Here is a 17,620-nt window from a genome sequence, read left to right on the forward strand (position 1 = left end):
CAAAACACGCACACACACCCACCCACCCACACACAGCCTTACCCAGCCAGCATTTGATGATGTCCATGTAGTCTCTGCGGCTGTTCGCAGACAGCAGCTTGTCGTAGGAGGGGCAGCCGGCCAGCAGGATGCGGGAGTGGTCCTCGCACATGGCGATGAGGTGCTGCTCGGCGCTGCGCGTGCACACGGCGTGGTAGTGGGCCAGCTTACTGATGGCGTGGCGGATGGAGTCGTCAATGGTGCCGCTCACCTGGGAGAGGGAGGGGTTTCTGGATTAGACGTCATGGTTTAACACAGTGGTTCTCAACCTTTTAAGGCTGCGACCCCCAAAATAATCACATTTTAACTGGGGGACCCTCCACCCTGACGAGCACTAAGAGTCTATTGTGAAAATAGCAGATCTACATGCTCACAACGCCTCCCAAGATCAGCTAATTTCACAATTTCTGCCTCTAATATTTTATAATTTTGCCAAAGTTTAATTTGTCATTTTAGAGGTATTAAAAAGTCTGTAAATTGTCACTTTAGATACCCTCTATACCAGGGGTCCTCAATAGGTGGACCGCGGCTCAACTCTCTCCGGACCCTGGGCTGGCTGGGCAAATTCTAATAAAAAAGCCTCAACGTTTTCACTTCTCCGACCACTGGTTTAACCCACCGTTTCCCAAACAGTGGGTTAAGATCCATTTGTGGGTCGCGGACCGATTTTTTATGGGTCCCGACTCGAATCCTACCAAAAATAAAATATATATTTAAAAAGATTTTCCCTTCTCTTTTACATCCAGATTGGAATCGGATTGGTTTAAATGGTCACATGTTCACATGGAACAAATCAGATTTCAATCTGGAGGTGACACAGATCTGATTCAGTCTGTATTTGGCTGCCAGTGTAAATGGGGCCTAATTTCATCGGCCAGATTAAAGTACTACGTTTGTGAACTTAACGTGCAAACCGCACATAGCCTACTGCAGTTGCAACGCTGCTACCGCTGCCGAGATTCCTCCATCACGGTGCCACACCCAATTCAATTTCGATTCAAAGGAGCTTTATTGGCATGAGAAAACAAACGTTTACATTGCCAAAGCAAGTGTCACAAATAAAATAAAAAACAGTTGAAAATGGGGAACAACACCCACCTCTCCTCCCTCCAGGTGCAGTATCCTGATGTTCATGAGGGCGGCGGCGGTGGCCAGCGCCAGCGCGTCGAAGCGGTCCCCGTGGACCACCAGGATGTCTGGGCGCAGCCTCTGCAGCACGTCGGGCAGCTTGACCAGCGCCAGGCCCACGCTCTCCACCATGGCCGCCTCGTCCTCGCCGCGCACGATGGTGTGCAGCTTGGAGCCGATGTCGAAGTCGTCCTGCTCGATCATGCGGAACGTGTTCCTGTGAGGGAGGGAGGGAGGGAGGGGCGAAGAGGGGAGGGCAGACAGGATGGAGAAGATGAACGGAGAGGAAAAGCATTCCATGGGAGGACCAATCTTCCTAGCCTATTATGCGAAATAAGTGTTCGTTTTACTGATCCTTGTTTCACGAACTGGTCGATTGAACTGCACTTTAAGAACACTTATCTGCTGCTTCTTGTTTGTTTGTTTTTTTGCCTCACACACATGCACCTGCATAAATAGTAGATTGACAAGCTAGAAACACCGCGCTATATTGATCTTGTGGATCTGCAATTTTTTGATGCATATAGTATGATCGAGAAGGGCATTGATTTACGTAAAAAGAAAACAAAATGTGAAAAATATGGAGATGAGGGTTTCTGCCCAACAGCAACGATATGCTGCCAATAATCTAAACATCATGTACTGTATATACAGCAGCTGCTACTACATACGCTATCTGTATACATATACGAATATATCTTTTTTATTATTTAACTGTTTCTATCGTATGTTTTCTTCTCTCCTGCTCTCACTCTACCTCTATCTTCTCAAATGTGACAAAGCATGATTCTGATTCTATCCTTTGGAGCCAACGTCCAAGTCAACCTAAATACTATGGAAGGTATTTCTGGGAGGAGTGTAAGAGGAAGAGAAAAGAAAAACAACTAAAAACCAGTAACAGACTGACAGAATCCTTCCTCTGAAAGTCCCAGAAAAACAGATTAATGTCGGGAGATTGCCGCCATCTTACTTTCATGACTTCCAAGTTTCCCCGGCCAAGAGAGAGATCCACATTTAGAAAAATCCTTTTGTGCAATAATAATCAGCAGTGTTGAACAAGAAACCTCTGCACCTCTGTTACCATCACATGAGAAGTTGTTGTCACTAAACATGAAAAAGAAACTTCTTTGTCTCGTGTAATGTTGTTGTCTGTTGGTGGGCCCTGGTCCATCTAACACACTGGTTCTCAACCTTTTCAGGCTGTGATCCGGTCCCCAAATAATCATATTTGAACACCCTGACGAACACTAAGAGCTGAGGCATTATATTTTGTATAACACAGTTCTGAAATTGTGAAAATAGCAGATCTACATGCTAAAATTTGAAAATAGCAGATCTACACCCAGCAAGCATGGTCAGGACCTGGACCAATCAGTCACGTCTCGATTTGGGCCAGATCACAGCCCATATGGGGATGATCTTGACGTCATTACCATGACATCATTGTTTGACAGGATTTATGTTGGTTGAAATCAGGTGATATTCTAGGCCAGATAAATATCATAACTAGTTAGATGTGTCCCAGGATATAACCTTATATGCTCATATTATTTCAACTAACATTACAAACAATAACAATAATCCTGTCAAACTAAAAAGTCCATATGACGTCCTGGTAATGACGTCAAGATCATCCCCATATGGGCTCTGATCTGGCCCCAATCGAGACGTCACTGATTGGTCCAGGTCCTGACGTGCTTGCTGGGCATGCTCACAACGCCTCGCAACGTGAGGCGTTGTGAGCATGTAGATTGGCTATTTTCACAATTTCAGCCTCTAATATTTGACAATTTGGCCAATGTTTAATTTGTCATTTTAGTATTAAAAAGTCTTTAGATTGTCACTTTAGAAATATGCAGATACCCTCTACACTTTATGTTGGTTTGTTTACTGTTGAGTGAGAAAACAATTATGTTAATCATCTGGGGACCCCCCCAAAATAATTTGGGAAATTGGGGACCCCCGTGGAGGTCTCGATCCACAGGTTGAGAACCACTGATCTAACAGATGTTATGCTGCCTAGGCCCTAGTCTGTCATTATCCAGAGACCCAGAGACCTGGGGAAACTATACCGCCAGTGCTGGAAGAAGTGCTCACACTTATTAGTAAAAGTAGCGATAACACAATGTAGAAACACTCTGTTACAAGTAAATGCCCTGTATTCAAATTCTTTCCACTTAAGTAACAGTACAAAAGTATTGAAATCAACATAAAAGTAAAAGTAATCATTATTTTTCAATACCTGTCAAAGTCTTTCAAGAATAGAAGATCTTGGGAGCTTGTAGATCATGAGTCATGACCATGCCAGCTTATGATGGACATATCCACCCATATTTTATTTTTGATAAAGACAGTCAATATTACCAGGCAACATATAGGCCCATCAACCCATATTCACTATACATTTTGTTAAAGTATTTCTGCATTACCACAGAGCCACAAAACACCTAAATTATTAGGTTATTTAGGTTAGAAACAAAAAGCTGATGTACAAGCTCTCAACGCATCAACAATCAGGTTGTAAGTTATTATTGTATAGTGATTGCAGGGTTTTCAGAGGACAGTGTCTTACTGTTACGGAAGGAGATCAAATTCTTACCAGCTAGACTAGTTCTCTGTTTGTCAAGCCAACTTCAATAGTTGTGGTTTCCATTAAGGAAGAGGCATTCAATGTTAATGAGAAAGTGTCAGACTGGGCGTAGTTGTGATGAAAGTTACGACAATGGAACAATAGAAACATTATAAATACACTTGAGTCAAAACAGATGGGAGTAACAGGAGGACTAATAGACCAAGTACATGACAGGATTTCTTTAATTCTACCAGGTGCACTAGTTTTAGGGTCTCTAGTACAACACTAGAGTTAAGGCGAAAGGGCTACAGATGTCTAAAGACCTCAATCGCCAGATCCAGAAACAGCTTCTTTGCCTCACGGTGCATTTTAACTGCAGGCGACAGCCAGACGTATTTTTCCGGAAGTGCGTTATTTGTCAATGGGACCCGGCAACTACTGGTAATAGCAGGCGATGAGGTGATGAAAATGTCACCCAAAAAACATGAAAATACAGTATGCTGCTACTTTTGCATTGGATTGATGCCATCAAGAACATTTCGTTGTACACTTGCGTTCAATGACAAAATAGAATCCATCCATCCATCCACTTCTACAGCATCACACTACTACAGCATAAAAAATAGCAGATCGACAAGCTTGAAGAGCGGTGCAAAGCGACACGTTTTGAGCTTGTGGATTTGCTACTTTTGCTACTTGAATCCTGAAAAGTACAGTAACAGTTTTGGACACATGAGGCGTCCAACCCATAGAGACATTATGCCTGACACTAGCGCTCCCAAGTGGCTAAATTTTAAAACTACACAAGCCATCAAATAGGGACAAAATGTGCTCCCAGGCCGTGGCATGTGAGGATGCTGAGGAAAGGGGAACGGAACTCCTTTCAACCAGCCTAAATTCTCACATGTCTCCCCCTTCTCCGCTCCCTCCACTGGCTCCCGGTTGCTGCCCGCACAGATTGCAAAACACTGATGCTGCTGGCCTTCAAAGCAGCCAAAGGTATGGCACCTCCATACTTTCTTAATAACTCAGTCGGTGCCATATTTAAAGTGGGACCTCTTATATTGCCGGTTCGCCAACCAAGGGTTAAAAAAATAGTGTGCACGCTGGTGCACACATTTGTGCACAGATCATGCACTATGCATGTGCATGCTTTTCACAGCTTTCAAACAAAAAAATCCGCTTGGAAATCCGTTCAGGCATTCAGGAGAAGGCAGCCCTTATGTTTTCTTCAAATGTAAACAAACATGGCTGCCATGTTTGAAAGATGGGGTTGGTATGGGGGTTAAACATGCAATTTCGCGATCGCGATCATGCCTAGTACACTGTTGGAGGTCCAATTTTTTTTTTTCAAAATTAACTCTTTGAGTGCCACCCCTTTCACCACTAGAGGGCGCCCAGTGACCAGAGAAAATCCCATAGAGATATGCTGGTATATGCAGGTATATGCAGAAGCCCTGCAGCCATGACTTGCCTGAACACTTTCCTTTGTGCATGTACAGGAAGAGGATGAAGTTAGCTTGAAGTTAGCTATTGGCTACCAAGCATTTTAGAAGCCTTATTTTCGTCAACTTAGCCATGATTAAACCTTGCACACCTCATGCATGGGAAAAAAACAGAGAAGAATGAGCTCTAAAAAATCCAATGCAATCCTGGATTGCATTGGAGTGGATTTGTGCAGTTTGTTCACAGCTTTCAAACAAAAAAATCCGATTGGAAATCCGTTCAGGCATTCTTGAGATAATCGCCATTATGTTTTACATGTTATGTAAACAAACATGGCTGCCCTGTATGTTAGATGGGGTTGTATGGGGGTGGAACATGCAAAATCGCGATTGAAATCATGTTCACCAGATTTGATGGGGTCCAAAAAAAAAAAAAAAAAATTCAAAAAAAAATTTTTCCCAAAAAAAAAAAAATTTTTTTTTTTTTTTTTTTTAAAAGCCGAACTTGTTCGGGATCGGCACACTGCGATACGCTAATAAAGCCGAACTAGTTCGGGATTGGCACTCAATGAGTAAAAAAAAAAATAATAAAAAAAAAATTTTTTTTTTTTTGGGAAAAATTTTTTTTTGAATTTTTTTTTTTATTATTTAAAAAAAAAAGACGTTCAGAAGACGTCTGGCAGGGAGGTCCATAGTTAAAAAGACGTTTTTATTATAGAAACGTCTTTTTTGGCAGGGTATGAGTTTTTTAAAGGGGGGGGGGCTTTATTGATAGGACTGACAGTAGACTGACAGGAAATGGGGGGAGAGACGGGGACATGCGGCAAAGGTCACCCGGATCAGGAAAGGAGCCGGCAACGCCGCCAGGCATCCATGCCTAAGTGGTATGTGCCCGGACCAGTAGGCCAACTCCTCCATACTTTCAAAACCTGATCGAACCCTACAACTCCATCCATTCACTCAGGGATGCTGACAGAACCCCCGCTAGAATCCCCAGGACAACGATCCACACATCCTGGACTCTTCGCCTTCCTTCGCACTCACTCCTTAGCTTCCGCCGTGGTCTGAAGACTCACCTCTTCAGACTCCACCTTAGCCCATAGCACTTATCGTAGCACCTTCATGTTTTTCTTAGACTACTATTTCTATGCATTTGTTGTATTGATGTTGATGTATTAATCTTTAATTAAGTCTTTGCTTATTGTAAGTCTCTCTGGATTAAGAGAGTCTGCTAAATGCCTAAACTGTGAATTGTTTGAATTAGTTTGTTTCAGTAAGTTTATTTATTCATAGAGTTAGTTTATACGTCAACATAAAAAAATACTTGTTTCTGATTGGCAGGAATGTCACTTAAAATGGACAGCTAAAACAAAGTCCCATTTCAACAGATGAACCACGTTCAAATTCAATGCTTCTGGAACTTTAATCACATGAACCCAAAGGTCCCTATTCTGGGCATTGTCATATGACAGCACAGAGTAACTAAATCACATGATTTGACAAACCCTGTACTTAGTTGACTGGGGTACTCCAGGACTCTAAACAAGATCTTCAAATCTTTTTCCCTCTACATCAACCGATAATAGCAGATCTACAAGCTTGCAGATCTTCTATTTTAACAGAATGTTCACGTCAGAATAGAGAGACTTTAGGTTAATTATAATATTCTAATGAATGAGACCTAATCTTTCTAACAATTTTGTCATTTGACTTTTGACCATTCCAAGCAAAAATGCAATCGTCTCTTTGGGACACCCAAATGGTCATTGCCATCACGTTTCGTGAAAGTCACATTAGACTTATTCTGTTCACATCCACCCCCCACTGCCCCCCCCCCCCCCCCCACACACACACACACACACATTAGAATGTGTTTACCTGTTTTTATAATAATATTTTATAAGATATGAATAAAGAGCTTCTCATTTATTTTTGTTTGGTAAGCAGTCGTGGTATTAACTGTTCTGCTGCTGTAGACGGCGCTCACCGTCATTGAAAGGGTTAATACCATGGCGCCGTTGACGGTGAGGACTGTGAATCTTACTGTATATACAGTAAAGATATTATTACTTACTTAATGTCGCTCCGGTCCCGCACGCATCGGTAATGTCGGCGATTTGTTTACAACGCACGTTGGGCGTGCACGCGAAGTGAAGCTCCTCAATGTTAAGTCAATGGAGAGGCCCATAAAGAAACGTCATTTAAACAAAATAGCCATTTTGAGACATTTTGCAGCAGATCTAAATGTAAACAAGGCACAAGGCAGGGCGCAGCCATCTTCATCTTCTTGTCCCACACTGTCATGTGACTAGATGACGTAATCGTTGCCGTCAAGTGATAATCCAAAAAAACAAAAACAACCCCCTTCCAGCCCTTCAAAATAATAGCGGCGGCCTATGGAGGAAACTGCGTGGCACAGAGGCACCAAGCAACCTTCAGATTAAGAGGCACTAATTGTGTTAAAGAGGGATGATGCTCTCTGAGGTATCCCGATATAAAAGAATAACGGATCATTATCTCATTGTGCTTTAATATCACTTCATTAGAGCTCGGAGGGTTCCCGGTTGTATAGCTCCCGATGAGGCAGTTGGTGGAAAAATAACTCCAAATGTTTTCTTAAGTGAAAGTATCAATACTGCAATAGAGATATTTCAATTATTTCAATAATTTTCAAATAATAAAGGTATATATTACAGTATATATAATACATATATTTTCTTCAACATTATTTTTCCACGCCACACACATTCTTTAATCAATAGCTGTTCAACAGTCTGCCATAAATGAAACAGAGCAAGGAGATCTTTCAAGGAGTGGCAGCGAGAGAGAGAGTGGGAGAGAGAATGACATCAACACCATGAAATGAAAACTGGACATGAGGAAATACTCTGTTCCACATCCTGTTCTGGAGCTCTGTGTAGCAGGGCCACCACCCAGTACACATATCCCATTCCCTTGGAAGGAACATATATTCCACAATGAAAACTCACCCAAATGGGGGATTAATCAATAAAATGTGATCACAACGCAACTTTGTGTGATCTCTGTATTTGAGTTGTTGTATTTTTTTTTTTTAAATACAATTTATAAACTGGAAAGATACTGAATGTCCACTGGTCTGTGTTTAAGCACCTCTGGATACATGAGAGAAGAACTGGCAATTTTTGTTTACTCAAAACTACAGTCTGATCTACACCCTGCTAGACTGGTTCAGAGATCACCAGCAAGAGTCTCCTGTACTCTAAAGCAGGGGTCTTCAAAGTTTTACAGGCCAGCGACCCCTGAGAGAGAGAGATGAAGTGGGGACCCCCACTACATTAAGTGGCCCCTCATGTAGGACCCCTGCTCTAAAGATTCAAGTACACAATTCCTTACACAGATTACGTGTTTTGCCTCATGGTTTCACTGAATACACCCTCCTTCAATAACAACACACAAAACCTCTGTTTAACACCAGGTGTGCATGGATGCCCTGCTAAGGCTGAATGTGATCAAATCTATTGTATAATCCTGATCCTATTACACACGTATCACATAGCAGACATTCTGGTTCCTTATGATTCCTCTAGGGTCAGGGGGTTCCTCTCAAAGTGGGTGCTGTGTCACCCTAAGGGTGCCTCAGAATACTTTGATAACACTTGGAATTTATCAACATCACTTCAGTTTAACCACTTGTACTTATTAAAACAGACATGAGTTGCATTGTTGTACTTGGTATGATCTTTTTCAGCCTACAGTACACCAAGTCTCTTCAGCTAAAATAGCAGATCTACAAGCTCCAATGTGTCACATTGTGACACGTTGGAGCTTGTAGATTCTCTATTTTTGGTGAACCGTCCCCCCAGAATAGGGATGCTGGGGTTTATGTGGTTAAACGCAAATATAACAATTATTTTTCAATCTGTCCTATAAAGGGAACAGATATTCTCTCACATACTGTATCTTAGGGGGAGAGGTTTACATAATTTTTGACATAAATGAACGGTACTGTAACGTAATAATTCAGGGGTTCTGTGGATGAAGAAGTTATTTACAGGGGTGCCCTGAGCCAAACATGTTTGAAAACATCTGCTCTAAAGTCTAGACTACAGACAATGAGGTCACATCTGTCATAAATACGTTTATTTATGTTGTATCCATCCCAAAGGAAATGAAGTAAGCAAACATGATCTAATGTTCTCCTCTCACGCTGCCTGGAATTCATAAAATAAATTATGGGAGACAGCAGATAGCAGTATGGAGAAACAAAGAGTACTTTGTGTCTCCATAGGGAACTGCTGTCTGTCATCAAATTATTGGAAAAACAAAGAAATATCCATGAATTCTAGTCTTCATGGGGTGAGTAATCCATAGGAAAAAAAAGTCATGCCTGCGTCCGATATGCCTCCTAAATCAATAGTTCTCACACTTTAAAGATTGTTCTAAAATGTTCCACTCTGATCTGGCTCATCATTCTACACTGAATTCTAACTTTGCACGTGTCTTTCAAGTGCATGTGATTTGTTTCTGTACATTTCTGCCCGTTTATCTAGATTGCGTTTTACATGATGCAGCTTTCTGGGCCTGGTGCAGTAGTGGTGGTGGATGGTCGGTGTTTATTTTCAATGGGACAACTCTGTTGCCAACCCTGAGTTTCCCGAGTTTGGACCGTTTTTGAAGAAGATTTTCTTTTTTTTTTTTAAATGTGTTTTGGACCTAATGTGTGTTTTGGACAAAATGTGCTTCCAGGCCGTGGCATGTGAGGATGCTGAGGAAAGGGGAACGGAACTCCTTTCAACCAGCCTAAATTCTCACATGTCTCCCCCTTCTCCGCTCCCTCCACTGGCTCCCGGTTGCTGCCCGCACAGATTGCAAAACACTGATGCTGCTGGCCTTCAAAGCAGCCAAAGGTATGGCACCTCCATACTTTCTTAAAGATTCTTTTTTTTTTTTTGGGGGGGGGGGGGGGGGACCCTGTTGAAGACCCTTGGTCTAAACGGCTGTGGAGTGAACGTACCCGTAGTCGTCGATGAGATGCGAGCCCAGCACCACCACCTCCAGCTCAAAGTCCTCCGGCTGGGCCTTGATGCCAAACATGATGGGGGCCAGCTTGGAGTAGTCTGCCCGGTTACAGGTCGCCACGCACACCCGCAGCTTCCTCTTCATGTGCACCGCCTGCAAGGGAGGGGTACGGATCACACACACACACACAATACAGTTGAATTAAAGATGCAGAGAGAGACACACACGCACACACGCAAGCACGCACGCACGCACGCACGCACGCACGCACGCACACAAGCTCGTGAGAGCCTTTCACTCTATAATATCCTAATACTTATCACTCCATGTCTAATGTTCATATTGATGCTAGGGATGGGATGATAAGCAATATTATCATTTATCGTGATAAAAAACCCTCACGATAATCATATGGTGGAGTTTCAATTTATCGTGAAATGATCCTCCATCATGCACTGGGATCAATTCACCTTTTATTTGCCGAGCTGTATATCTGGTACCATTTTTTCACTAAATCTCTTTGTCCCGTTGGGACGCGTTGTGAGCTTGATTTTGGTCTAGAGGGGCAGATTCAAATTCCCCGCTGAAAACAACCGGTGGATCCTATTGAGTCACTGATCTGTGCGTCCACCCCTGCTCCCTGCAGCACACAGCTTAGGCCATGGCTACACGGAGCTGGATATTTCTGAAGCTAAACATTTTTTTGTGCTGTTGGGGCTTGCAGCCACATGAAGCTGGATATTTCGGCCGCGAAGCTGGATATTTTTTAAACCGGATAAATAAGTGGAGAGATTGAAAAATATCCGATTCACTGGATCCGTGTAGACAGGGAACCCGGATATCTCTGAAGACTTTACTGTGTGTGTGCTTGTTAGACTTAGATATCTTTGTCGTGTGGACCTAGTTATGTGGATATCTGAAAAAACGGAATATATGAAAAATCCAGCTCCGTGTAGCCATGGCTGACGTCACAACATTTGAAGGAGAAATGGAAGGTTGATTCCCACTTCCTGTACCTGAAATGTCGACAGCATAGACCAGGCTTTTCTTTTTGAGCCGAAAATACAATCCTGGGTACCGAGGCTAATTGATACATAACTCAATTTAAACCCTAACTCTATTAACCACTCAAGTCCTATGTACTGTACTTTGTCCTAAAGCATTCTACGTGCCCAAAAACAGGGACCCCAGGTTGAAACTGGTTACGAGCTGTTTTTTTACTACACTGTAAAATCTTCAGCGTTCTTTTTACTCTTGAAAGTTCACACGACAGTGCGATTATCGGGCACAGAACAGATGCTCCTTGACGGACAGATTGCCAGACGGCACTCAAGCCAGTGTTATCACAACGAACGAATGAATGCACACACACACACACACACACACACACACACACACACACACACACACACACACACACACACACACACACACACACACACACACACACACACACACACACACACACACACACACACACACACACACACACACACACACACACACACACACACACACACACACACACCTACCTGATGCTGCTCCTCCAGCATCCCCCTCTCCATCTTTTCCCTGGTCCTCTGCATTCTCAGGTAGTACAACTCCTAGAGAGAGAGAGACATAGAGAGAGACAGAGAGAGAGAGAGAGACAAGAGAGAGAACGTTAGGACAGTGTAAAAGCATGGTCCGTCGTCCACTCATTAAAACAAAACACAGGTCATACTCACATGAGTTTTCCTATTATGCAGACGCTGAGGCATGGAAACAGAACATAACAAAAAGACAACTATGCTCAATTAATCATCATCATCAATACTAGTATGCAGAAACACTTAACAACATGACCTGCAAAAATCCTCAGTATTAATTTAACATTTAAAAAAAGAGTTACGAATGGAAACAAATTGGCCTGCAAATCAGAGAGCATACAAAATGGAACCAAATGGATCCGTACGGCCGGGTCCATTTGGTTCCATTTGTACACTCTCGGGGGTTAAACTAACACTAAGGATTCTACTACAGTATACAATGGTTCAGAGCGTGGGAGAGCGCGCATGCCATTCCAGGAATTCAAGCCATTCCAGGCTTTCTCACGAGCTCTGTGAAAAGCCAGGGCAAAGAATGCTAATTGGCATCCTGTCAGCTGGACATTCAGAAGGCAAAATGTGCACGGCTGTGTGACCACTCAGGAAGTGATGACACAAAGCATAAGCCAATCACAGTCAGGGACACGTGCTTATGGATAACAGCAATTTTCTAGGGAGACCCGCTGTGATAGGCCAGTGGTCGCTGTGATGGACAGCCTAACCCTAATCTCAGTAAAACTATGCCTGAACCTAACCTTAACCCTAACCACACAAAAACCATACCTAAACCTAAACTTAATCCTAACCTGAGTAAAACTATGCCTACCAGGAAGCCAATCATACACGGTAAGGTGGGTCTAACGTTTTGTGGAATCCATAATGATGCGTCAGGGTCAGGGACAGGGACAGGATAGATTATTTTACATCTCAGTGAATCGATAAGGAGGAGGTTGTTAAACACCACAAAACAGTGGAGGAAACAAAGACGACAACAAATATGCCAAATATGTCCGACTAGTGAGACCACATGCACGGTGAAGATTAATCATGACTCTGTTTTTGTCATATACAGTAGATCAAGTAGGTTTTTGCACCTTAGTTGCTACTGCTGTGATGCCTACAGTTCTCCAATACAATGTTCCCAGATCCCAAAGTTTCGCAGTACGTTTGCGTTTGACGTTTTTCAAAAGTCATAAATAGTTCAGATCAACAACGTGACTTTTGATTATTTTACATTTTATTGTGATGCCCTAGGCATACAGTAGATGGCAATTCATCCTTCTTTTTTATGTTTAATTATAACACAAGATAAGATATAGAGTAGACCTTTATTGATCCCTGTGGGTAAATTCAGTTGTAGAGCGAGTGAAACTGAGATAGGTAATAATTAATTCCAAGATTTAAGTTTAATATTGATTTTAATATTAATATTCTATTTGGTCAATTATTACTTTCATTGTATTTCACTGATAGTTGACATAGTAACCTATTATTTCTACAGAAGACTAGGTAAGTTATCTCCCACAAAACAACGAGACAAATTTGAATCCATCAGTCACTATGGTCACAATCGTTTGAATAAAACAGAAAGCATTATTCATGTTTCCTTCTTCCTTGCAAATAAGATATACAGTTACAGTATAGTGTGTACTGCAATCCATGGATCCACACTGATCAATAATTACAGGCGATGGAGATGAAAGACTTTGCCAACCAATAACATTGAGGCAAAAACAAAGGTATTTTGTCCCAGATCTCCTCATCATGTAGCTATGTATTCCAGGCCAGGGTAGCAATGTGGATGTGTGTCCCTGAGCAAGACTCTTAACCTCTATTTGCTCACGCGCTCCTTGAGGGCAGCAAATCAGCTGGGTTGGGCTGAAAATACAGAATTTCCCACTCGGGAGGAAGTAGGTAACTATTGCTATTATATTACTATATGCTGGCTTTTGTTTCAGACTATTCCTGGTGAATTTGGCTGGAGGAGGTGGGTGGGGAATCCTCCCACCAGCCACAGAGACTGGACTATGGATGATTCCTGGTATTACACTGACTGACCCACCACACCACACTGCCTTTGTTCCCCGCTATGTTGATCAAGGCCTAGAGTCAATATTGGCCTGGAGTGACCTATACGTAGGGCGGCCTGCAGTGCACACAGATGTGTTCTTAGAGGAACACACTGTCCTCATGGCCGGGGATTGATGAGCTTTTCACAAACAACACGTTAGCTAACCGAGGCAGGACGACTGCTCCATCCACGCTGGAACTGTGCAGAAAGCATTGGCACAGAGCCATCCGTGGTGTCCACCTGGTGTTGTTGCACTGCTTAACAGACCGAGAGACAAAAGCCCCAGAAAGAGTTGACTTCAAATGCAACGATGCTGTCACAGATTGGTTTCCATCGCGGCGGCACGTTTTTAGCCAGTCGAGCAGAAAGATATGACTGGTGTGCAACACAAGAGACATCTTTGAAAGGGACGACTGTGGAGCGATAGCATGGCTGCCACCGAAATCTGTGCCAAGGCCATACTCTCCAATTTCTATCGTCTCTCTGTCGGGTTGGGTGGAAACCTCATATGTCCGAAACTGTTCCGTTTTCAGGATTCAGATTAAAAAAGTAGCAAAAGTAGCAGATCTACGAGCTAAAAACACGCTGATAAGTGGATCTGCTACTTTTGATGCTTTTGTGTGACGCGGTAGTATGATCAAGTACAGTGTTCGTTTACGAAAAAACACAAAAGGTTTGAATATGGAGATGGGAGGTTTCTACCCGACAGCGACGTTACATAAACTAAAGTAGATTTTCTCTGTTTAGGAGCCAGGTGGCTTTTTTCCCACTACAGCAGGAAACAGCCACTGTATTCTTCTTGTTACTGTGTAACCAGGCTTAACAGTCACACTGAATACATTATCAACAGGAATGAGGCCTGCTGTGAGGGACTCCTGTTTACTATTAAAAAACTCTCTCAGCTGGTCAGCAGGTTTCTCCTTATGCCCTGATAGTTTGAACCACGATTATGTGGTCCTAACTGGGTCACAAACTCCAAACTGTGTATTTGATACATATTTGTCTGTGTACCCGCCAATCTGAAAATATGTTGTGCCAGGCAGGGACCCCTAAAAGAGAAGAGTTTCTAAGTTCTCCAAACATTTTCGAGATTTGTCAAGATCTTTCTAAAATAGCAGTTGCAGGCATGTGCACACATAGACATGAAAGGGGGCTTGAGCCCCTGCCCTTTTACCCGTCTGTAAAAAGTGCCCTCTCAAGACCATGAATGCAGTTTTTACAATGGTGAAAGAAATGCTAATGCCCCCTTTTCCAAACTCTCCTGAACTTGAAGGCAGCATCGTATGTTGAAATAATTGCCCATGCTGTACGCCACATTGCCTTTTTTATACTTAGTTTAGTGTGGTATCAAGCACTAAAAATAGCCAACCTCCAAGCTCACAACGCGTCGCAGTGCGACGCGTTGTGAGCCAGATCCATATATTTGTCAGGCTCTAACATCAAGTAACTGGATAGATAGTTGGCTTTGGAGTGCTGCTTGGTCCAATTCTGTGATTTGTTTTCCCCCACAACGGTGTCAGTGAATATTTCATTATTCGCCATTTCTTAACCTGCACTCACACTGCCTCCATAAACCTACATTATTTAACGTCGAAGAGCCTCACTTACTGTGACAGTTTGACATGACCCAGGGCAAAGAAGTATAACAAACAAACAGCCAGGGGCGTCGCACCAAATTCTGGGCCCTGGGTACAAGGATTCGCTGTGGGGCCCCTGTGCTTTAACTATTGAAAAATAGCAGATATACAAGCTCACAGCGCGGCACCGAGTGCCGCGCTGCGAGCTTGTAGATCTGCTATTTTTGAAAAATCTTGAAAATCTTATTATATTTCAGTAATATTTCAAATCCTTCTAAGGTTTTTTGAAAAAAAAACCTATGTTTATATGTCACTGCATGGTGCTCAAACCTTTTCATGTGAAGGACCCCCAAAATGATATGTATTTGGCCATGGACCCTATCTCAAAATATGTAGTTTCAGGGACCCCCCCAGAAGCAGAAATTGAGTAAATGTTTAGCAGATCTACAAGCTCTGCAGGCTCGCAGCACGGCACTCGGTGCCGCGGTGTGAGCTTGTATATCTGCCATTTTTCAATAGCTAAATAGCTATAAAATAATGAAGGCCCCTCCACCTTGGGCCCTGGTAACGCATTCCATAATCCCCCCCCCCCCCCCTTGTGACACCCCTGCAAACAGCCCTGGAGCAGTAAAATAAAAAGTTGAAAACATTAAAACTTTCTGTTTATGTAAGAATGTTTTAATAGGGTTGCATCACCATCCATCAACGCCTCGTCATAATGCGAGAGGGCACATAAATCCTGCTGTCTGGGACTGGGTAATTACACCGGAGGAGACGTCAAGTTGAGCAGGGAAAGGCCTTTGAGTTCGTAGGTTGACATTTTGGCAAGGAAAGGTAAACAGTCGCGTTCACATTTCCCAAAACAATGACTCAACTTCCAGTTAAGACTTTTATGCTCCACCGCACCGCGGTGTCACACGCCGAAAATAGCCGACCTACAAGCTCACAGCGCGGCGTGGATCCGGCACGCTGTGAGTTTGGAGGTCGGCTATTTTCGGCGAAGCATGAAATCAGGATTTTTGTCTCAGGTCCTGGGTGGGCCAGACAGAAGTACCCATCTACTGTATATATTACATCATCAGCTCCAGGTATCACGTCATCACGTCTGGGTTTCACCATAGAAAACAGACTCATTACATTAAAGCCTCTGATTGGCTGGGCTGCAACAAGAAGTCCGTGGTTGGTCTACTCCAAGGAAGATCAAAGAAGGAATGGACACCGACGTCATTTTAGGCTCCATGGCCATCCGCCATGACACTTTGGGTGGCCAAACTTGCAACGGAAGCTCGATGAATAACATTGCGTCTATGAGCTTCAGCTGGGACAGCTCATGAACAAAAAATAATTCTGAACGACAGAGACCTTCATAAAACACTCAGCTCAGGAATATAAAAGAAGACATGTGACACATTTTGTGCTGTGTTGCTTTTCGGTGAGTACACTGTATAACATTATAGAGGCATCTAAAGAGCACAATTTACGTTTCTGAACTAGATAGTATTGCGAGACTCTCCACCATTCCCTGTCTGGAATCCAAATCTCGCGATAGCTCCGATACAGAAACGGACGCCGCCGCTGTTTAGCTGCCTTAATAACATTATGTACCGTGCACATCGAAAAGCAAGTGATTGTAAAAATACCTGTGATATGTCTTCTTTTGTATTCCTGGAGCGATTATACAACAAAGGTCTCAATCGTTCAGAATATTTTTTTGTTCATGAGCTGTCCCAGCTGAAGCTCATAGACGCCAATGTTATTCATCGAGCTTCCGTTGCACGTTTGGCCACCCAAAGTGTCATGGCGCATGGACCGTGGTGTGGGCTGACTGTTCTTGCTGAGACCTTCTTTGGTCTACTCTAAAGGTGCCTCCACACCGAAAATACTACAGGAGACTTGTTCAAACTGTTCACAGACTGCAAAGAACTGCAAAAAACTAAGCACATTGAATTTTCCAGCCGACTGTAATTACTGTACAGTTTTGCGCATGCGCACTGTGTTGCCATATCGGCTCGTTACAAGAGACTTTGATCCCGTTTTCCTATAATGTTGCTAGTTGTGGGTTACTTTTGTTTGGGCATGTTTCTGAATTGTAGTTGCTTATTTGGCCTTGCTTTCAACATTCTTTTAGAAAATAGCTAATGTAATAGAGCTCAATAGGTGAAACTGGATGCTTCTTTAGGCCTTGTTTTCATAGACCTGGT

At 43.0% G+C, this 17,620-nt stretch overlaps 1 protein-coding gene across 5 annotated transcripts in view; it reads right to left on the reverse strand.

Moving 5' to 3' along the window:
• Positions 1-17,620, reverse strand: part of gne (glucosamine (UDP-N-acetyl)-2-epimerase/N-acetylmannosamine kinase) — a 52,392-nt gene that overhangs the window by 16,228 nt on the left and 18,544 nt on the right. For 4 of the 5 annotated variants that reach the window (XM_080721357.1, XM_080721355.1, XM_080721356.1 and 1 more), the window contains exons 2-5: positions 11,718-11,789; positions 10,181-10,338; positions 1,138-1,384; positions 43-250 (exon numbers count right to left, since the gene is read on the reverse strand). In XM_080721357.1, coding sequence (XP_080577483.1) covers positions 43-250; positions 1,138-1,384; positions 10,181-10,338; positions 11,718-11,771 — 667 coding nt within the window. In that variant the 5' untranslated portion in view covers positions 11,772-11,789. Of the gene's footprint in view, positions 1-42; positions 251-1,137; positions 1,385-10,180; positions 10,339-11,713; positions 11,790-17,620 lie in introns of all 5 variants that reach the window. The other variant, XM_080721358.1, reaches the window with a different exon arrangement.

The sequence above is a fragment of the Nannobrachium achirus genome (genome assembly GCF_963921795.1).
Source record: "Nannobrachium achirus genome assembly, chromosome: 3".
In the NCBI taxonomy this organism is placed as follows: Eukaryota; Metazoa; Chordata; class Actinopteri; order Myctophiformes; family Myctophidae; genus Nannobrachium; species Nannobrachium achirus.